General features: G+C 45.8%; 1 protein-coding gene across 1 annotated transcript in view; it reads left to right on the top strand.

The window, feature by feature from the left end:
* Positions 1-22,678, top strand: part of OPLAH (5-oxoprolinase, ATP-hydrolysing) — a gene marked incomplete at its 3' end in the record, with an annotated part of 124,080 nt that overhangs the window by 76,551 nt on the left and 24,851 nt on the right. Inside the window, exons 13-21 of the mRNA XM_082257466.1 lie at positions 3,420-3,557; positions 5,613-5,751; positions 5,865-5,977; positions 7,960-8,111; positions 8,199-8,359; positions 10,741-10,842; positions 14,466-14,640; positions 18,185-18,369; positions 20,251-20,397. Coding sequence (XP_082113592.1) covers positions 3,420-3,557; positions 5,613-5,751; positions 5,865-5,977; positions 7,960-8,111; positions 8,199-8,359; positions 10,741-10,842; positions 14,466-14,640; positions 18,185-18,369; positions 20,251-20,397 — 1,312 coding nt within the window. The remainder of the gene's footprint in view (positions 1-3,419; positions 3,558-5,612; positions 5,752-5,864; positions 5,978-7,959; positions 8,112-8,198; positions 8,360-10,740; positions 10,843-14,465; positions 14,641-18,184; positions 18,370-20,250; positions 20,398-22,678) is intronic.

Below are 22,678 nucleotides of genomic sequence, written 5' to 3'. Positions count from 1 at the left end.
AATACAGTTAACCCCTTCCCTGCGAGTGTAATTTTTACAGTAACAGTGCATATGTATAGCACTGATTACTGCAGTAATGTCACTGGTACCCCCAAAAGTGTCAAAAATGTCAGTCAAGGGTCCGATCTGTCCGCCGCAATGTCGCAGTACCGCAAAAAAAATCGCAGATCGCCGCCATTACTCATTAAAAAAAACACCAAAAATTACAAAAATCTTTCCCTTTGTTAGTAAACGCAATAACTTTTGCGCAAACCAATCAAAATACGCTTTTTGCGATTTTCTTTTTTTTTTTTTTTTTACCAAACATATGTAGCATAAAACAATTTGGCCGAAAATGTTAAAGTTTGATTTTTACATTTTTTTGGGGGGAATTTCATATAAAAAAAAAGTGAAAAATATTGTTATTTTTGCAAAAATTGACGCTCTTTTTTTGTTTATAGCGCATGATCAAAAAAATCGCACAGGTGATCAAATACCACCAAAAGAAATCTCTGTTTGTGGGAAAAAAAGGACGTGAAATTCATTTAGGTACAGCGTCGCACGACCGCGCAATTGTCCGTTAAACTCACGCAGTAGAAAATCGCAAAAAAAACCCTGGTCAGGAAGGGGGTAAAATCTTCCGGGGCTTAAGAGGTTAAATTAGTATTTGCCCAACCATGAGAATGGTGGGCAACATCATCTGGTGAATTATCACATGATGGGAGGGGTGTGTGAAGACACAAAACGGTGGTGGAATTTAGCGGTGACCCTATTGCAAAGATCTTCACTGGACTCACTATTTTTACTTTTTTTTTTCACAAGGATATTTATGTCATTGGACAATTTTTTTATTGATTTGTTTCTTTTCAAAAATCTTTTTTTAAGGACTTTTCTCTACCCATCTTTTTATTGCATTTCATTAATTAGTTTGGAGTTATGTGATTTGCGCTGCGTCATTTTATTATATTTATTTCTGTCTGGGTTTTTGCACTTTGTTCCCGGGTCGGTGTTCAGCTTGCATATCAGTTTTTAGTTTAATTAATTTATTTCTGTCTGCGCTGATTGTTTTGTTTATTAAATATAAAGGAATAGTAGTGGCAAAAAAAAGCACTTGTGGGTTTAACTAATCTTCTTCTTTTTTTTTTTTTTTCTTTTGCATTATTCTTTTTTTAAGGGGGCGTAACAGGGGGTGTGTCCTACGCCTACATACGTTTGATAATGGGTGTCCTTCCTTCCCATCTCAGAAAGTCAGAAAGTTGGTGGGCCTGATTATTAGGCATAAATGTACCCATCTGATAGGGGAGATTATACCAGTGTCCTGCAGGGGACACAAAATGAAAAACGTAAAAAAAAAAGCTGCTATAGTAAATCAGGGCCATCGGTTGGTGAGGTACAAGCAGTGCTCCCTTTTCAGGTCAGCAGGGGGCGCCTGTGGGTTGCTACAGTGCAGCATCATCCCAGCAGGAGAACAGTGCAGGGTCATCTTTCTCTCCATGTCTCTTTTAGGGGTAGAATCTGGCTGTGGGCCCCAGGACAAGGGCCACTGGGCTGTATACGTACATAGGAAGGTGGGGTAGCTCCCATCCCTCTGTAGTCCTCTGTATTGGAAAGTGGGATGCTTAAGGTTTATGGAGAGATGGGAGATGGGGGGGGGGGGGGGGGATTCTTAACTACTTTCCACCCAGGCCATACTGATACTTCTCTCCTACATGTAAAAATCATCATTTTTTGCTAGAAAATTACTCAGAACCCCCCATTTATTATATATGTATTTTTTTTAGCAGAGACCCTAGAGCAGGGATGGCAAACCCCCAGCTCTGACGATTCCCTGCTCACTAGTAACCCCCAGCTCTGATGATCCCCTGCTTAGTAGTAAACCCCAGCTCTGCTGATCCCCCACTCAGTAGCACCCCAGCTCTTCTGATCCACCGCTCAGTAGTAACCCCCAGCTTTGCTAATCCTTTGGTTTGCTAATTCTCCTCTCTCTCTGGTTCCCGCTCACCTTCAACTATATTGCTCCCACGTTGCTCACCACGTGTGACATCTGTTAATTTTTTCCTGCTTTGGTCCCCCAGCTCTGCTGATCCCCCCCACTCAGTAGTAACCCCCAGCTCTGCTGATCCCCAACTTAGTAGCACCCCAGCTCTTCTGATCCCCCACTCAGTAGTAACCCCCAGCTTTGCTGATCCTTTGGTTTGCTAATCCTCCTCTCTCTCTGGTTCCAGCTCACCTCCAACTATATCCCCCACTCAGCTCTGCTGATCCCCCACTCAGTAGTAACCCCCAGCTCTGCTGATCCCCAACTCAGTAGCACCCCAGCTCTTCTGATCCCCCGCTCAGTAGTAACCCCCAGCTTTGCTGATCCTTTGGTTTGCTAATTCTCCTCTCTCTCTGGTTCCCGCTCACCTCCAACTATATTGCTCCCACGCTGCACACCACGTGTGACATCTGTCAATTTTTTCCTGCTTTGGTCCCCCAGCTCTGCTGATCCTTTGCCGCTCCATCCTCTGTCCGCTCTCTGCTCACCTTCTGCTGTAGTATTCCCATTTTGCACACCACATGCACTGTCTGCTAGTTGCTCTGCTTTGGTCCGGACCCCGCTCACCTTCCTGCTGCTCCACGCTCCACACCAGATGTGACATCAGAAACTCCCAGAAAATATACACATGAGCCGGAAGTGACTGCTGATGATGTCTTTCTGGTTCGCTTGTTGGTTTCCCAGTGCATCCTGGGATCTCTCATACCTGCAATACCTCCAAAACAAAGCGAAGCTAAAGCTGAATAAAAGCCCCTCAAAAGCTGAAGGTGCAGTTAGCGAGCGTTGTCATAGACTTCTATTGAGGCTTTGGAGATGCTTTGAAGCTCCGAGAAAGCAACATAGGGTATAATTTTAGAAGCAAAGCAAACGCAACGTGTGAACAGGACTGTGAGGTGGCCATTTTATTCAGTGACAGGAGCTTTGATTGGCATTCAGAGTACGTAAAAAAGTGTCCAATGACGCTTTTTGAAGCAACTGTAAATGAGCCCTTAAAGTTTTATCAAGAACCAAAAATAAAAATGTCCTATATTGTGGTTAACATTGCTAAAGGTGTGAACTGTTGTCAGATCACCAGAGTAGAGATGGTAAATTGGCATTATATGTGGAAGACAGTTGGCATTGAAGGCCTCCACCCCAGTTCATTGATGATTTGTTCCAGTGTTGATGTAGATGTAATTTTTCACGTCTCTTGTGAACCAGTTGTTCTTCCTGTCCTTGAAAGAAGATCTCTTTCCCTTTAATATGTAGGAAATGTCTTGGCCCATGGAATTTGCTCTCCTATGATTCCTTAGACAATCAGTCATTGATGTCCATCCTGTTGGGTGGATAGATTTCTTTGATGTATTTTTCATTAGGGAGTGTATAAAAATTGATGAGATATATATGACCATTCTCCTACAAGATCACAGATCGACACAGAGCCGTTCCTGCATCTCCGCTATGAGCGTACGGACTGCGCCCTCATGTGTTCAGCCAATGGATACCCAGCAAATCCTGACTCCTGCCATGCCGGGGACTTCAAAAGTGCCTTCACAGCCAGGTAAGAGTTCAGAGGAACATCACGGGGTCGGGATGTATTGTAAAGCATTTCAGTTCATTGATTAGGAAAAGAAAAGATAACGGGCACAGTGTTTCGGGAGAAGGAGAGGAATGTGTCTTTGTACCCAGTGATCAATGACCAGCAGTGCAGAGTATTTCAGGAGAGGAGAGTTTTAGAGGAAGGAGCAGAGTCCTCCAGCAGAGTAGAGTATTTCAGGAGAGGGGAGTTGGATAGAGGAAGGAGCAGAGTCCTCCAGCAGAGTAGAGTATTTCAGGAGAGGGGAGATGGATAGAGGAAGGAGCAGAGTAGAGTATTTCAGGAGAGGGGAGTTAGATAGAGGAAGGAGCAGAGTTCTCCAACATTGAAGGGTATTTCAGGAGAGGGGAGTTAGATAGAGGAAGGAGCAGAGTCCTCCGGCAGAGTAGAATATTTCAGGAGAGGGCAGTTGGATAGAGGAAGGGGCAAAGTCCTCGTGCAGAGCAGAGTATTTCAGGAGAGGGGAGTTAGATAGAGGAAGGAGCAGAGTCCTCCAGCACAGTAGAATATTTCAGGAGAAGGGAGTTGGATAGAGGAAGGAGCAGATTCCTCCTGCAGAGTAGAGTATTTCAGGAGAGGAGAGTTATAGAGGAAGGAGCAGAGTCCTTGTGCAGAGTAGAGTATTTCAGGAGAGGAGAGTTGGATAGAGGAAGGAGCAGAGTCCTCCAGCAGAGTAGAATATTTCAGGAGAAGGGAGTTGGATGGAGGAAGGAGCAGATTCCTCCTGCAGAGTAGAGTATTTCAGGAGAGGGGAGTTGGATAGAGGAAGGAGCAGAGTCCTCCAGCAGAGTAGAATATTTCAGGAGAGGGGAGTTGGATAGAGGAAGGAGCAGAGTCCTCCAGCAGAGTAGAGTATTTCAGGAGAGGGGAGTTGGATAGAGGAAGGAGCAGAGTCCTCCAGCAGAGTAGAATATTTCAGGAGAGGGGAGTTGGATAGAGAAAGGAGCAGAGTCCTCTGGCAGAGTAGAGTATTTCAGGAGAGGGGAGTTAGATAGAGGAAGGAGCAGAGTCCTCCAGCAGAGTAGAATATTTCAGGAGAAGGAAGTTGGATAGAGGAAGGAGCAGATTCCTCCTGCAGAGTAGAGTATTTCAGGAGAGGGGAGTTGGATAGAGGAAGGAGCAGAGTCCTCCAGCAGAGTAGAATATTTCAGGAGAGGGGAGTTGGATAGAGGAAGGAGCAGAGTCCTCCGGCAGAGTAGAGTATTTCAGGAGAGGGGAGTTGGATAGAGGAAGGAGCAGAGTCCTCCAGCAGAGTAGAATATTTCAGGAGAGGGGAGTTGGATAGAGAAAGGAGCAGAGTCCTCTGGCAGAGTAGAGTATTTCAGGAGAGGGGAGTTGGATAGAGGAAGGAGCAGAGTCCTCCAGCAGAGTAGAATATTTCAGGAGAAGGAAGTTGGATAGAGGAAGGAGCAGATTCCTCCTGCAGAGTAGAGTATTTCAGGAGAGGGGAGTTTGATAGAGGAAGGAGCAGAGTCCTCCAGCAGAGTAGAATATTTCAGGAGAGGGGAGTTGGATAGAGGAAGGAGCAGAGTCCTCCAGCAGAGTAGAGTATTTCAGGAGAGGGGAGTTGGATAGAGGAAGGAGCAGAGTCCTCCAGCAGAGTAGAATATTTCAGGAGAAGGGAGTTGGATAGAGGAAGGAGCAGAGTCCTCCAGCAGAGTAGAGTATTTCTGGAGAGGGGAGTTGGATAGAGGAAGGAGCAGAGTCCTCCAGCAGAGTAGAGTATTTCAGGAGAGGGGAGATGGATAGAGGAAGGAGCAGAGTAGAATATTTCAGGAGAGGAGAGTTATAGAGGAAGGAGCAGAGCCCTCCAGTAGTGCAGAGTATTTAAGGAAAGGTTATATAAACTCACATAGACCGTTAGACAAGTTCTGCAGATTTACGGATCTCTGACAATATACCTGGATACTCCAGGGGACATTCTCTATATGGAGGGTGGTGGCTCTGCTTTGATGAAGCATTGTATAACATATTGTTGAGAAGAACTATTTGCAACATGCATGACATTGGCTTTTCCAGGTACATGAAGGAGTTTGGATTTACCATCCCATCCAGGCCCATTGTGGTGGATGACATCCGGGTCCGGGGGACAGGCAGTACCGGTATCCGCTGCGAGAGCCGTATCAAACCCAGCGGACAGCCGGCACGTATAGAGAATGTACGTGAATGTGTGCAGTCATTGTTCATATCCTTTAAGGTGGAAGACCTATGTCTGTCTGTCTGTCTGCTTCCAACATGACCTCCAACTTATCACCCGTACCCTCTGCCCAGGTAACTAAATGCTACTTTGAAGACGGGTATAAGGACACCCATGTGTTCCTCCTGGAGGAGCTGTCATGTGACCACACCATCCCTGGACCCGCCATCATTATTGATAAGAACAGGTATGTCCTATCTCTAAGGTTGTCTGTGAAGGGTCTTATTTCTTCATGGTATATCTAGTCTGAGCTCTGCTGTAGAAGTCTTGCAGGAGGCAGGTACTGCTGGCATTTAAAGGTGTATTCCTAACTGCAAATCTACTGTAGCTCACTCCTAAAGAGTCACTACGGTAGTGAACTTGGTTCTATTTACCCCAACTAGAGCATTCACAGCCAAGCATACAGAATTTTTTTCATTCTTCTCCTGGCTCAAAGAACAACGTAGGGATGTCTTTTTTGGGGGTTTATTGGAACTTGGATGGGGATAAGGGGAGCATGGGATACCCCAATAAGCTAAAGAACTTAATAACTTTAGGGCTCCTTTAGCTTTCTGGCTGAACTGTGTGAAAGGAATGTCTCATAGGATCTCTATGCTAATGGTGACCTGTACTCCTTCCAGAGGTTAAAAGCTACACACAGTCCCTACTGTTCAGCACTGGGGTCATTTATTCACATTGGTAACCCCCTTCCGAAATACACCATGCTCTTCCTAGTGAGGGAGATGTAGACTCCAACTACCATAGGACAGCTGGACTCTCTTCCCCACCAACGTCCTCCTGGCCCTCTCCAGTGAGCTTCTCCAGGCCCAACTTGATCCAAGGACTTAAGCTTGCAAATAGGCCCTTCAGCTAAGCCTAGCTGGGATCTCAGGGCAGAGATGTATTTTAGTTTTGTACTGCCCTAGGCAAGACTAAAATTGGGCGCCCCCCCACCTCCTATTTAAATTTGCCCACCCCTTCCTGTTTAACGGATGCAACGCCCTCCAAAATTAAAGGACTACAAGTCCCAGCAAGAACTACTGAGATCTCATGAGAGGGGGTGGTAGAGAGAGAGAGGGGGGGGGGGGTGAGAGAGAAAAGAGGGGTGGGAGACCCCCTAGCCCTGCCTGCAGTCCCTCCTGTTCCCCCCCGTCTGTGGGTAGGTGTGTGTGATGCACCTACCTCCCCCACCTGTCCTCGTCTTTTGAGCCCTCGGTCAGCCTGTTGCTGTCCCAGCTGGGAGTAGAGAGGAGGTTTGAGATGGAGTGCAGGCTCTGGGAGGCACCAGGGATGCTGCACCCACTGCTGCTTAGGACAGGGTGGTACAATGGCAGTGGAGGTCTTCTCCCTTGCAGGCTCTCAGTTCTAGCCAGCTTTCAGGGCCGGCCGACTGCCCGCTCACTGTGTGAAGACGCTGCAGCTCAGCAGCTGTTGTTAGCGGTGGATTGGTGGATTTTGCTTTGTTGCCCTGCACCCCACTGTCACCGAACCGACGGGACTCTTTGGGCCCTACGAGCACTAGGTGCGGAGGAGGCAGAAGTTAAATCCTCCTCCACTTTGAATCATGGGCAGGGCCAAGGAGTCACGGCCGTGACGTCACTGGTTGCTAGATGCCGGCCGGCTCTAGCAAACAATGGCCAATAGATTCTCAGGTGGAGGTGGGGGGCGGCTATTTTGCTGCCCCCCTGCAAAGTGCCGCCTTAGGCCTGGGCCTTGTTGGCCTAGGCCAAAATACAGCACTGTCTCAGGGTCTTCCTGATGGCTTCTCCTAGTATTCTGCCCCAGGGGCCTTCTCCAGTAGGACTGGACCCAGGAACACTGCCCTCCTGCCTCAGACTATTTAAGGGCTTCTCATCCACTCACTCAACACGGTCATCCCCCCCCCCCTCCCAGGGATTGGCTGGAGTCCCAATAATATTTAGGCTACCTACACTGTCCTTCTTCCACTAGAATTCTCTAGAAGACAGGGGGACATAATTAGAGCAGCAGCCTCTGAGACACTTAGCAGCCCTAAACAATCAAACCCCACTCCTCTGATTACAAAAGAGCTAAGTAAACTTACCTAGCAGCCTACACTACAGCAGGAGGGTGCTACTCTACAATAATTTGTGTTGTGTATATATTCTGGGAATTCTACTTTAATCTATAATGGGAATAAAGGGTGTTGTGTTCTTTGTCGGTCATTTGCAGCACCATATTGGTGGAACCAGACTGCACGGCTTCTATCACGGAGTACGGGGACGTCCAGGTCACAGTGGGAAGCGGAAAACAGCAGGTGATCGGCACAGAACTGGACACCATCCAGCTGTCCATTTTCTCCCACCGCTTCATGAGCATCGCAGGTTGTCCATCAACTCACCTCTGCTTTATAAATATTATATTAGGATATGTTGTATCATTAGGAAATGTTGTTCAATCTCCTTCTACAGAACAAATGGGTCGTATCCTTCAGCGGACGGCCATTTCAACCAACATCAAGGAGCGTCTGGACTTCTCCTGCGCTCTTTTCGGCCCTGCCGGCGGTCTGGTGTCTAATGCCCCCCATATTCCTGTCCACCTGGGAGCCATGCAAGAGACTGTCCAGTTCCAGGTTAGAACACTCTCTCAGTTTTTCACTTTCAATAAATTTTTATTGAAAAAAGAAGATAACAACGCATCAAAAATTCAAAACAGTAGTATGAAGGGTAACACAACAGTAGGAGGATGTAACATGGCAACTGTAAAGATAGTCAACCTATAGGTATAACCAGGGGCCTACGCTAGGATAAGAGGACGATGAATGTCAAGACACATACTAATCATGAATATAGTATTGAAGTTCAAAAACGCAGTATAAACAACCCCAATGGTACAGATAACATCCTGGCCCTGTCCCCCAGAGCCTAATCGGGAGAGATAGTTACAACTATGTCTAGGTGGCGAAGAGTTTAGGATCAACCATGGAAGAACAACGGATAACCAGGGGAGAGGAGAACATCAGTCCCAATATCCCCATATGTTTAACATACACCAGAAGGAAAAAAAAAACAAAAATGGAACCCTCCATCGTGTGGGTCATTGTGTAAAGTGATAGTTACCTCAACGAATTCTGACATAAGGGCCCACTGGCCTAAAGTAGGTGAAAAAAGAGAGAGGCCAGGGGGATAAGAAGAAAGGTAAAGAGGGGGGAAGAGATAAGCAGCTAAAATGCCAAGGGACAGCCGGTCTCCAGGGCCGCAGGTAAGTGCCAATTAAATCAGGTTCACGCCGGGAACCAGTGAGACTCCAACATATGTGGCCCAAGGTTCCCAGATTTTTTTCAAATTTCGACACTGTGTCCGTAAGCACACTTACCATTCTTTCCTGGGCCATAACCCAAGTGATCTTATTCCGTATCTTCCGGATGGAGACTGTAAGTTGTTTCCAAGCTCCCGCAATAGAGAGTTTAGTACCAAGTAAAATATACAGTATCAACTTTTGGGTGTGTTTCAGCACTCCAGGAATATGTTTATTTAGAAGGGCTACGTGGGCTGTTTTAGGAATTCTGTGGTTAGTGACCTTGTAGATCATATGAAAGATCCTATCCCAGGTGCCTCTTAAACGCGGACATTCCCACCATACATGAATCATGTACCCCGACACTCTCTCAGTTTTTATATTAACTTTGTCCTATAGTAAATAGGTACTAAAAACCTGTTCTTCTATATTTTTGGTGCAGCGCACCCCTTAAAGAGCTGCTGGCGAATTGAATCTGAGTTCCCCATTCAGACCAGACACAGTCAGGCACACAGCAATTTCGGCACTCTTCCACTGCCTCCAAAGAGCAGTCTAGTGATTTATTTTTAGGTTTTTATTGGGAACACTGAACCTTGGATAGGGCTCGGGAGCTTTGGATACCCTGATAAACTGTGGAACTGGGCAACCTGAGGACACCTCACCTTGTGGCTGTACTGTACACACAAAAAATTTAATGTCCCACAGGATCTGCATGCTGATGGTGACCTGTACTCCTTCCAGAGTTAAAAAAAATACACACAGTCACTATTCTTCAGAACTGGGGTCATCTATTCACATAACCAGAAGATCATGGGTTGCCTCCTGCTGATATCGAACAGGCTCTTCTTACTAAGGGAGATGACGACTAAAACCACTGTATGACAGCTGGGCTTTCTCCCACAACTTCCTCCTGGCTCTCTCCAGTGAGCTTCTCCAGACTCCACTTGATCCCCTAAATTGAATTTGCAAATACGCCCCCCAGGTAAGCCCCGCTTCCTGACAGCTTTCTCCTAAACTTCTACCCGGGGGGGGGGGGCCTCTGCACAGGGGTCTCCTCCTACAGGAATAGACCCAGGAACACAGCACTCTGCTGCTCAGGCCTCAGACTACTTATGGGCTCTCTTACCACCTACTGGGCACACCTCCCCAAGGATTGGCTGGAGTTCCATAAATTTATCAGGCTGCCTCCCACTATGTTTCTAGAATCCTCCAGAAGACAGGGGGAAGTAACAGAGCAACAGCCCATGAAACACTCAGCAGCCCTAAACAATCAAATCCTGCTACTATGATTACAGTGGAGCTAACTAAATTTGCCTAGCAGCCTACTATATTCTACATTTTCTCACTTCATATGAACCGACCATGCAATGTAAATGTATAGCAACGTTCTCCAAGCAAACAGACATTTCAAATAACAAAAATAACTAATCCAATGACAATTATATATCTAAGTAATATTATCTTTAATATTAGTAGATGGTATTTGACAGGCAGAAGTAGTTCTTTAATGTGTCAGAAGCTCCCTGGTTGGGGTGTGCAGATAGCACTGTGTTTGTTTAATACTGTAATCGTCCGACACAATTACAGAGAGTCTATATAAACTCTTGTCTGAGCTCTTTTCCAGGGTTTGAGCTTTGGATGATAATTCCTCATAATATAAATTGATATTTAAATGACATATTACATTTTTAGTATCTTTTCTCCTCTATGTCACAGATAAGAAGCCTGCAGGATGACCTGAAGAAAGGGGACGTCATTCTAAGCAATCACCCCTGTGCTGGAGGAAGCCACTTACCTGACCTCACTGTTATCACACCGGTAAGTGCTCACCCCATTTCATCAGATTGGAGGATGTGGTTGAGGTCTGGGTGCCAAGGAGCCAATCCGTGAAAATACACTAAAAGAGGACATTACCTAAATACACTAAAAGAGGTCCCCACCCCAACTCCAGCGAAACCATCTTTAAAATTCTGGCTTGTGTGTAGATGCACCAAAAGTTCTAGGCCAATCTTTGGGGACCTGGCAGAGACTTGCAGCACATCTTCGCATGCGTGGGGGGTTTCCCCGCACACGTACAGGCAATGTGAGATTTGGCACATTTACGCATGCGTGCATAGATGTGCCACAGGTTCCTGGTGGATCCTGAACCCTATGACACATTTGCACATGTACATAATCCAGCAGCATGCAAGTTCCATTAGTGCTCAGGGAGTGCAACATCATTCTCACCCAAGTGTTGTACTTCAGCACAAAAATCGAATTGTAGAAGATGAAGGAGCCAGATGTGGATACGTTGCTTAATATCAGGGGTATCAAACTCCATTTAATTGCAGGGAGCATCATCATTATGGTTGCCCTCAAAGGGTCAGTTGTATCCAGTGCTGTATTTTGGCCTAGACCGCCCAGGCCTAGGGCTGCACTTTGCAGGGGGGTGTCAAAAAAGCTGCCCCCCCTCCACCTTAGATTCTATTGCCCACTAATTGCTAGAGCTGCCTCTCTCACCCCCCTCCCCCCTCTCTCACCCCCCTTTCTCTCTCTCTCTCTCTCTCTCAACCCCCTTCTCTCTCACACCCTCTCTCTCTCTCTAATCCCCCCTTCCCCCTTCTCTCTCCCTCACACCCCCTCTTTCTCCCAATCCTTCTCTCTCTCTCTCTCTCTCTCTCTCTCTCTCTCCCCTTCTCTCTCTCTCTCTCTCTCTCTCTCTCTCTCTCTCTCTCTCTCTCTCTCTCTCTCTCTCAATCCCCTTCTCTCTCTCTCTCTCTCTCTCTCTCAATCCCCTTCTCTCTCTCTCTCTCTCTCTCTCTCTCTCAATCCCCTTCTCTCTCTCTCTCTCTCAATCCCCTTCTCTCTCTCTCACCCCCCTTCTCTCTCTCTCTCCCTCCCCTCTCTCTCTCTCTCCCTCTCTCTCACACACCCCTCTCTCTCCCCCTCACATCCCCCTCTTTTGATCTCTCATCCGCCCTCTCTCTCCCTCCCTCACCCGCCCCCCCCTCTCTCTCTCTCTCTCTTTCTCTCTCTCCCCCCTCTCTGCCCCTCACATCCCCCTCTCTTTTGATCTCTCATCCCCACTCTCTCTTTCTCTCTCTCTCTCTCTCAGCCCCCTCTCTCTCTCTGTCTCTAATCCCCTCTCTCATCCCTCCCTCTCTCACCCCCCTCTCTCTCATCCGCCCCCCTCTCTCTCTCTCTCTCTCTCTCTCTCTCATCTGCTCTCTCTCTCACCCCCCCCTCTCCCTATCCCTCCCTCACCCACCCCCCCCCCCCTCTCTCTCTCTCTCTCTCTCTCTCTCTCTCTCTCTCTCTAATCCCTCCTCTCTCTTTCTCCCTTCCTCCCTCACCCACCCCCCTCTCTCTCTCTCCCACCCCCTCTCACCCCCTCTCGTGATATCTCTGGGGTTCATGCTGGGACTTGTAGTCCTTCAATGTTGGAGGAAGTCACATCCATTTAAAAGGAAGGAGTGGGGCAAATTTACATAGGAGGGGGAGGGGGCGCCCAATTTTAGTCTTGCCTAGGGCAGCACAAAACAAAAATACACCACTGGTTGTATCTGTAAGACTAGATGTCCAGAGCACCCCACCCCCCTTACATCAGATGTCAAGAGCTCCCCACCATCAGAAGTCCCCCCCACCCTCCCTTACATCATAGTACACCCCCCTTACGTTGTGCTGCTGCCAGGAAGAAGCTAGGGGCTGAGGTGGAAAGCAGAAGGTGGAGGGTCTTTAGGAGGACCAGAGGAGGGCTGGTGTCAGCTGCCGTAGTCTGCTGCTGACACCAGGAAGGGCAGAGACGAGGGGGTGCCTTTGCTTGTGCGCAATCCGGCGGAGGTGTTCTGTCCTCCTCTCTGCTGCTGACTGCTGAGACAAGATAGAGGCGGAGACGAGGGGGTGCCGCAGCTGCAGGAGAGGTACGAGGACCACATGGTTTGATACATGAGCTTTATAGGGTGAAGGTCTGCCCTATTTTAGGCCTTTAATGTTTTTAAAAAGCTACAATGGAAATTTGTTTAGGAAATTCATAATAAAAAGTATATACATTTAATAAAAATGTATCTTTTAACAATTACAAAGTCACATGCTAGGCTTCCTTAACCACTTAAGCCCCGGAAGATATCACCCCCTTCCTGACCAGGGGGTATTTTGCGATACGGCACTGACAATTGCGCGGTCGTGCGACGCTGTACCTAAACAAATTTGACGTCCTTTTTTTCCCACAAACAGAGCTTTCTTTTGGTGATATTTGATCACCTGTGCAATTTTTTGATCATGCGCTATAAACAAAAAAATAGCGTCAATTTTGCAAAAATAACAATATTTTTCACATTTTTTTATATGAAATTCCCCCCCAAAAAAAGTAAAAATCATAATTTTTTAACATTTTCGGCCAATTTGTTTTATGCTACATATGTTTGGTAAAAAAAAATCGCAAAAAGCGTATTTTGATTGGTTTGCGCAAAAGTTATCGCGTTTACTAACAAAGGGAAAGATTTTTGTCATTTTTGCTGTTTTTTTTTTTTTAACGCGTAATGGCGGCGATCTGTGATTTTTTTTTTTTTGCGGTACTGCGACATTGCGGCGGACAGATCGGACCCTTGACTGACATTTTTGACACTTTTGGGGTTACCAGTGACATTACTACAGTAATCAGTGCTATACATATGCACTGTTACTGTAAAATGACACTGGTAGTGAAGGGGTTAACTTTATTTGAGAGGGAGGGGTTATGTGTGTCCCTAGGGGCGTGATTCTAACTGTGATTGGCTGTGGCTTGAGGTGTAGGAACAGTGATCGACGGTCCTACATAGTAGAACCGTATGATCACCATTCCTACACAGGTGAGAATGACAGGCGGCTTGGTTAACATCAGCCGCCTGCCTTTCTCCCTCTGCACCGACGATCGCCGAGTGACCGGCGGACATCGGGTCCGCCGGTCACACGCACGGGGGGGGGTCCATGACCACGCGGGAGCACGCCTCCGGGGGCATGCGCTCGCTCCCTAGACCCTCACAGGCTAGCAACTACGTCGCTCTGCCTGTGAGGGGCTGACCACCGACGTAAATAGTCGTGCGGCAGTCGGCAAGTGGTTAAGTGCCGGTTCACACTGATCCGACTTGTCAGGCGGCTTGGAGTTTCATTAGTCGCTCGAAGTCGGGGCGACTTAGAGTTGGATCAGTGCGAACCGACACAAAAGGGAAACACGGGGTCTCTGTCTTACATTCTGTTCATCACCTAATGTGGTGCTACAGGCAATGATGTCATCGGGATCCAAAGAAGATCTCTCCCCAGAACCCCCCTAGACTTTTTTAACCCTTGTTAAGTTGGGATCACTTCTCAGACAAGATATTGAGAAAAGTGGCCTTCTTGTAAACTTCCTTCCCCTTTACTCCTGTTACCAGCATGACACCTCCTTGTCCTAATCATCTCATTTTCCCCCTCCTATACTGCAGGTGTTCCGGCCTGAAGCTCCGCGTCCGGTGTTCTTCGTGGCCTCCCGTGGGCACCATGCCGACATTGGCGGGATTACACCAGGCTCCATGCCACCACATTCCAAATCCTTGAAGGAAGAGGGAGCAGTGTTCATTTCCTTTAAGCTGGTGAAAGAGGGACAGTTCCAGGAAGAAGGTTAGAAGAATGCGATACCAGAGAACAGTGGAATGTGTACAGTAGTTCCTCTACGATTGGCGAGAGGCAAACTGCTTAGTTATGTGTTGGAGTAGGGCTAAATTGTCTGCTGGACCGGGCAACTTGTACCTGCCAGCTGTTATCGCAATACAAGCCCCAGTACCTCCTGACAGCTCGACGTGTTTGTGTATAAATATAAGTGTATGTACAGTATCTCACAAAAGTGAGTACACCCCTCATATTTTTGTAAATTTTTTTTTCTATCTTTTCATGTGACAACACTGAAGAAATGACACTTTGCTACAATGTAAAGTAGTGAGTGTACAGCTTGTATAACAGTGTAAATTTGCTGTCCCCTGAAAATAACTCAACACACAGCCATTAATGTCTAAACTGCTGTCAACAAAAGTGAGTACACCCCTTAGTGAAAATTCCAAATTGGGCCCAAAGCGTTATTGTTTTGTGTGGCCACCATTATTTTCCAGCACTGCCTTAACCCTCCTGGGCATGGAGTTCACCAGAGCTTCACAGGTTGCCACTGGAGTCCTCTTCCCCCTCCTCCATGATGACATCACAGAGCTGGTGGATGTTAGAGACCTTGCGCTCCTCCCCCTTTTGTTTGAGGATTCCCCACAGATGCTCAATAGGGTTTAGGTCTGGAGACATGCTTGGCCAGTCCATCACCTTTACCCTCAGCTTCTTCAGCAAGGCAGTGGTCGCTTTGGATATGTGTTTGGGGTCGTTATCATGTTGGAATACTGCCCTGCGGCCCAGTCTCTGAAGGGAGGGGATCATGCTCTGCTTCAGTATGTCACAGTACATGTTGGCATTCATGGTTCCCTCAATGAACTGTAGCTCCCCAGTGGCGGCAGCACTCATGCAGCCCCAGACCATGACACTCCCACCACCATGCTTGAATGTAAACAAGACACACTTGTCTTTGTACTCCTCACCTGGTTGCCTCCACACACGCCTGACACCATCTGAACCAAATAAGTTTATCTTGGTCTCATCAGAGCACAGGAGATGGTTCCAGTAATCCATGTCCTTAGTCTGCTTGTCTTCAGCAAACTGCAGGCTTTCTTGTCCATCATCTTTAGAAGAGGTTTCCTTCTGGGACGACAGCCATGCAGACCAATTTGATGCAGTGTGCGGCGTATGGTCTGAGCACTGACAGGCTGACCCCCCACCCCTTCAACCTCTGCAGCAATGCTGGCAGCACTCATACGTCTATTTCCCAAAGACAACCTCTGGATATGACGCTGAGCATGGCACTCAACTTCTTTGGTTGACCATGGCGAGGCCTGTTCTGAGTAGAACCTGTCCTGGTAAACCGCTGTATGGTCTTGGCCACCGTGCTGTAGCTCAGTTTCAGGGTCTTGGCAATCTTCTTATAGCCTAGGCCATCTTTTTGTAGAGCAACAATTCTTTTTTTCAGATCCTCAGAGAGTTATTTGCTATGAGGTGCCATGTTGAACTTTCAGTTGCCAGTATGAGAGAGTGAGAGCGATGACACCAAATTTAACACACCTGCTCCCCATTCATACCTGAGACCTTGTAACACTAACGAGTCACATGACACCGGGGAGGGAATATGGCTTATTGGGTCCAATTTGGACATTGTCACTTAGGGGTGTACTCACTTTTGTTGCCAGCGGTTTAGACATTAATGGCTGTGTGTTGTTATTTTGAGGGGACAGTAAATTTACACTGTTATACAAGCTGTACACTCACTACTTTACATTGTAGCAAAGTGTCATTTCTTCAGTGTTGTCACATGAAAAGATAGAATAAAATATTTACAAAAATGTGAGGGGTGTACTCACTTTTGTGAGATACTGTGTGTGTGTGTGTGTCTGTGTATATATATGTGTGTGTGTGTATGTATGTGTGTGTATATATATATATATATATATAATATTGCATTTGTTATTTCATTTTCTAATGAAAACCTTTGATTGACAAACCATTTCTCATGAATCGTGTGTCATCTCCTCCAATGTCCCCTTCTGCTCTCCTCAATAGACACCTCTAAGAACCTCATCCATATCTTCAGACACAATCTAGTGATACTGTACAGAGTGACAATTGTGAATATTGTCTATTAATCTTTTGTGAATTGACCTCAACGTGACTAACCTTACTTAGCTGTACAGATGGCTGCCAGATAAAGAATCCATATGAAATGTGGATTGGCAAACATGGTAACATGTCACATGCTCCACCATACCTGGAAGTATTGGGTATTTCCCAAGGCTTCAATGTCACATGCTCCACCATACCTGGAAGTATTGGGTATTTCCCAAGGATTCAATGTCACATGCTCCACCATCCGTGGAAGTATTGGGTATTTCCCAAGGCTTCAATGTCACATGCTCCACCATACCTGGAAGTATTGGGTATTTCCCAAGGCTTCGATGTCACATGCTCCACCATACCTGGAAGTATTGGGTATTTCCCAAGGCTTCGATGTCACATGCTCCACCATACCTGGAAGTATTGGGTATTTCCCAAGGCTTCGATGTCACATGCTCTACCATACCTGGAAGTATTGGGTATTTCCCAAGGCTTCGATGTCACATGCTCCACCATACCTGGAAGTATTGGATATTTCCCAAGGCTTCGATGTCACATGCTCCACCATACCTGGAAGTATTGGGTATTTCCCAAGGCTTCGATGTCACATGCTCCACCATACCTGGAAGTATTGGGTATTTCCCAAGGCTTCGATGTCACATGCTCCACCATACCTGGAAGTATTGGGTATTTCCCAAGGCTTCGATGTCACATGCTCTACCATACCTGGAAGTATTGGGTATTTCCCAAGGCTTCGATGTCACATGCTCCACCATACCTGGAAGTATTGGATATTTCCCAAGGCTTCGATGTCACATGCTCCACCATACCTGGAAGTATTGGGTATTTCCCAAAGCTTCGATGTCACATGCTCCACCATACCTGGAAGTATTGGGTATTTCCCAAGGCTTCGATGTCACATGCTCTACCATACCTGGAAGTATTGGGTATTTCCCAAGGCTTCGATGTCACATGCTCCACCATACCTGGAAGTATTGGATATTTCCCAAGGATTCAATGTCACATGCTCCACCATCCGTGGAAGTATTGGGTATTTCCCAAGGCTTCAATGTCACATGCTCCACCATCCGTGGAAGTATTGGGTATTTCCCAAGGCTTCGATGTCACATTCTCCACCATACCTGGAAGTATTGGGAATTTCCCAAGGCTTCGATGTCATATTCTCCACCATACCTGGAAGTATTGGGTATTTCCCAAAGCTTCGATGTCACATGCTCCACCATACCTGGAAGTATTGGGTATTTCCCAAGGCTTCGATGTCACATGCTCCACCATACCTGGAAGTATTGGGTATTTCCCAAGGCTTCAACAAACTAAAGGAGTGTTTGGGAAATCACTGCAAATCTGAGTGTAAGGAGGAGGGGAAATTGCCATCTTATAAAGAGAACCTGTAGGCTTGTGTATACCAACTGTCTTTTATACCTGATTTCTCTTGTGTTTTTTTTAGCTGTCACAGAGGCGCTGATGGCTCCAGGTTTGATCCCGGGCAGCAGTGGGACACGCAACCTCCATGACAACTTGTCAGATCTGCGGGCACAGGTGGCAGCGAATCAGAAAGGCATCCAACTCGTGAATGAGCTCATTGATGGCTATGGATTGGAAGTGGTTCAGGCGTACATGGCACACATCCAGGTGTATAATTAAACTAGCCTTTTTCAACCTTTTTATCCAAGAGGAACCTCTACAATAATGGAAGGTTGAAAGGGGAAAGAAAGAATCTTTGTCCCCTTGGGAATGACAAGGGGACAAAGATTCTTTCTTCCTTCCCCCTTCAACCTTCCAGTATACGTTTTTGGGATTTGGCATCAACAATTTTGAGATTGTCTCTAATGCCTTTTATTAAATCTCTAAAATAAGTTAAAGGTCTTATAGAGCCCTTACTAAAACCAGTTCATCAGGGGTCAATGGCAGAAAGGCCCCTTACATTGGTGGTCAGTGGGAAGAATTCCTTCTCTTACAGTGGTGGTCCGTGAATAAGAACTCCATTGATGAGCCAGGTCTTCTCATCCACCATCAGTACCTGACCTCACAAGTGGGATCAAATTCCCACAGACAACCTCCACAATCTTATGGAAAGTCTTCCCAGAAGAGTGGAGGATGCTATAGCCACAAAGAGGGACAGCTACATATTAACCACTTACCGCAAACTGACGTAGATCTACATTGGCTAAATTTGCATTGTTATACCGGGATTATGCCTCTAGCTAGAGACATCATTCCGGTACCGTGGTTTAGAGCCAACGGTCGGCTTTCCGTCGGTAACAACCAATGCGGCTCGGGAGCCGCTCGATTGTTACCCGGATGAGCGGGAGGGGACGTTCCCCCCCCCCCCGCCGTCTTCCGTGACTTTCAACGGGCCTCCCGTCCCACCAGGAGACCCGAGCACCCAGCCGGCACGTCCGCCGGCTGGATGGAGTCCCGATCAAAGCCGGAAACGGCTTTGATCGGGTCTCCGATAATTTAACCCGGAGGCGCCGTCCATGACATCACTTCCGGGTTACTGTGCTGCAAAAGGCGGCAAATTTAAAAGATGGCTGTATGCAAAAATGCAGTTTTCAGCGTTTTGCATACATGGAAGTGCAGTGGAGAGGTTTGGGGTCTTTTAGACCCTCGATCCCTCCATAAAGAGTACCTGTCACTGCATATTGGTGTCACAAGGGATGTTTACATTGCTTGTGACAGCAATAAAAGTGATCAGATTTTTTATTTTTTTTTAAAAACCTGTAATAAAGTTAAAAAAAAAAAAATAGGAAAAAAAAAAATAATTTAGCCGCCCCCGTCACTGTTAGCTCGCACAAAAAAAAAACATATACGGAAGTCGAGCCGCGAATGAAATCGCTGTTCAAACCACACATGTGAGGTATCGCCGCGATCACCAGAGCGTGAGCAATAATTAAAAGAAAAGAGCTACACTCTAACTCTAAACTGGTAACTGTTAAAAAAATTTAAAGCGTCGCCTATTGATATTTCTATTGACCGTAGTTTGCCGCCATTCCCCGGGGGGGGGGGGGCTGCGCAATTTTAAACCGTAACATGTTGGGTATCTATTTACTTGGTGTGACATCATCTTTCACAATATACAAAAAAATGGGCTAACTTTACTGTTTAGTATTTTTTAAATGCAGTGAAATGTGATTTTTCAAAATTTTTCCAAAAAAATTGCGTTTTAAAGACCGCTGCGCAAATACCGCGTGACAAAAAATATTGCAATGACCGACATTTGATTCTCCAGAGTCTTTGCTAAAAAAATATATATAATATAATGTTTGGGGGTTCTAAGTAGTTTTCTAGGAAAAAATACTGATTTTAACTTGTGAACAAAAAGTGTCCGAAATAGGGCTGGGGCTTAAGTGGTTAATTGCCATGGGGGGGGGGGGGGGTGCAGAGGTTTTAGTATGGAATGCCCAACACGCTCATGAGAAGTGACCTATTGAATCTGTCCTTTCCATAAAAATATTTCTGCCATAATAGAAAAGGCTTTTAAATCTTTGATTTGGATTTGTCCATCCTCAGGCCAATGCCGAGGTGGCGGTGAGAGAAATGATGAAGGCTTTTGCTGAGCGCTGGGAGAAGCAGACGGGGGCACTGGAAGTGGAGTCTTTGGATTTCATGGATGACGGCTCTCCAATCAGACTGAAGGTGCAGATTAACAAGGAAGAGGTAATAAGAAATAACTAACTATAATTTTATATTAATTGATAATTATTTATTAATAATTTTTTGTTTTGCCAAATTTTACGTCCAAGGATCTGCAGTTCTTTGATAATTGAAGCCCCTTGCATGGGGGAAGGGGGGGGGGGTGCTAGGTGGCATCTAGCTGCTGTGCATCTCAGGGTTTTATTGCACCTGGAAGGGACAGGTACAGTGGTATGGAGGACAGGTATGAAATCCAGTCAGACTGTCAAAATCCATGGCATATGTGGTGTGGGGTGCGCTAAACAACAAATAAATAATGAATATATAACATATATCTATGTGTGAACCAAATCAACAAAAGTAAATATATATAACATATATCAATCTGTGAAGCCAATTAATAATGCAAATCAATTGGTGCATAAACATAAAAGTTCATAAGTGTCCATAAATATTTTGCAGGTGAGTAGAATTGTATTCTATCCGAATAATACGTGTATCCACCACCGAGTGAAATTCATCCTTACCAAACGGAAATAAATAAGGTGCAACTATATTTTCTTGTGCTGAAAAAATATCCAATCTCCTTGTGAACAAACACCACGTGTAAATCACCAAGAATTAGCCTCTTACCAGATGGTAATAGGTATGCACTTGTTCAGTGAAACCACCGCCTTGCTTCCTCTTTAAAATCCTGAAGTGGGATGTAGAACCGCTCTACCTTTCTTTCTCCACTAGATGGCAACGAGTACCAGCAAGAAACACAGCCTCATCCTTCTTTACAAGCTCACAAAACCACCGTGTATTAAATGAAAAAAAGGGCTAATAGTGTATTACCCTTGAGATTTATTCAAAAAACAGTTGATAATGCACTTACAATTAGATGTCTTGTATTCAGCATAAACATAGGCATACGAATTCCTGCAAAGGCTTGCGGCCGGCTGCAGCACGGACCGCAAGTTGTGTGTGACGTGTGCGCCTCCTAATCTGACCGGTTTCTTCCCATAGGACTTCTACTGAGACAGGAGTACTGGCGCATCGTCACTTCCGCTTTATTTATACAGGTGGAAGCAGATTGTCTAACTTCCGGTGTCTGCAGAGCAGGTAGTATAAAACATTGATCCATAGCACATCCTGGTGACACAGGAAGTAAACACTTCACTTCCTGTCTGCACAGGAAGCAAACACTTTACTTCCTGTCTGCAGAGCAAGTGTCTGCAGAGCAGGTATGCCTTGGAACTTCTGGCTGATAGCAATTTAAGGCAAATTACTTAAATATGGGTGACTTTCCTTGTGTTAAAAGGAATGTATAAAAACATACTTTATTATTTATTAAAAACAAATGTATAAAAACATCGATCTATGGCACATCCTGGTGACACCGGAAGTAAACACTTTCCTTCCTGTCCTACAACACACTGCTTTAGGAGCGTAGTGGGAAAGGGGTGACACCGGAAATATGTGTATAATAAAATAAAATGTATTGAACTATATTAAACCATATGCTCCAATACAAATTTAAAATAAAAAAGGGAACCGAAAAAAGTGAAAAGGGGCTGTAGAGGGGGATCCAATCGGAAGCTCAATGTAGAAACCAATGGAATTTTTAATCTCAGTGGGATCACATTGACGAACTCCGAAAAGCATACCCTCAATAAAGGGCTCAAGTACGCTCCAAAAAAACAATTGAATAAATTCGAAACCTTTATTGACATCCACAAGTATGTGAGAAAATTGAATGTCAAGCGGCACTTTTTGTCCAATGCTTATGAAAGAAACCATGTTTCTTATACATCCACCACTTCCATTCCAACAGGTCTTAGGAATGCTTCCTTATTTAACCCCCAAGGAGTACAGAGTCACCATGTGACCATTTTTAAGGACCTAGTTTTAAAGGAATTGGAAGAGAAGGAATTTAAATCACAACCGCAGAGAGATCTGAAAAAAGGTGTGAAATCCCTTTGCGAGAATAAAAACCTTGTGATAAGACCGGCGGATAAAGGTGGGGGTATCGTTCTTCTCAATAAGGAACAATACACTGAAGAAATGGAGAGGTTGTTATCTGATAATGGCACCTATGAAGTTTTGAAAAAAGACCCCACCTTCAAATATAAGAAACAGTTGGAGAAAATAGTGACTAAAGGTTACGAGGAAGGTATTATAAACAAAAAAGAGAAGGAATTCTTGGTACCTTTGGCTCCCAGGATTCCGACCATATATTATCTTCCCAAAGTACATAAAAGCCTCACTAGACCACCTGGGAGGCCCATAGTGAGCGGAATCGATTCCGTTACCTCCAGGATTG

The sequence above is a fragment of the Pelophylax lessonae genome, assembly GCF_965119305.1.
Source record: "Pelophylax lessonae genome assembly, chromosome: 5".
NCBI lineage: Eukaryota > Metazoa > Chordata > Amphibia > Anura > Ranidae > Pelophylax > Pelophylax lessonae.
The sequence above is the reverse complement of the archived record's forward strand: the minus strand, read 5'-3'. Positions and strand labels throughout refer to the sequence as shown.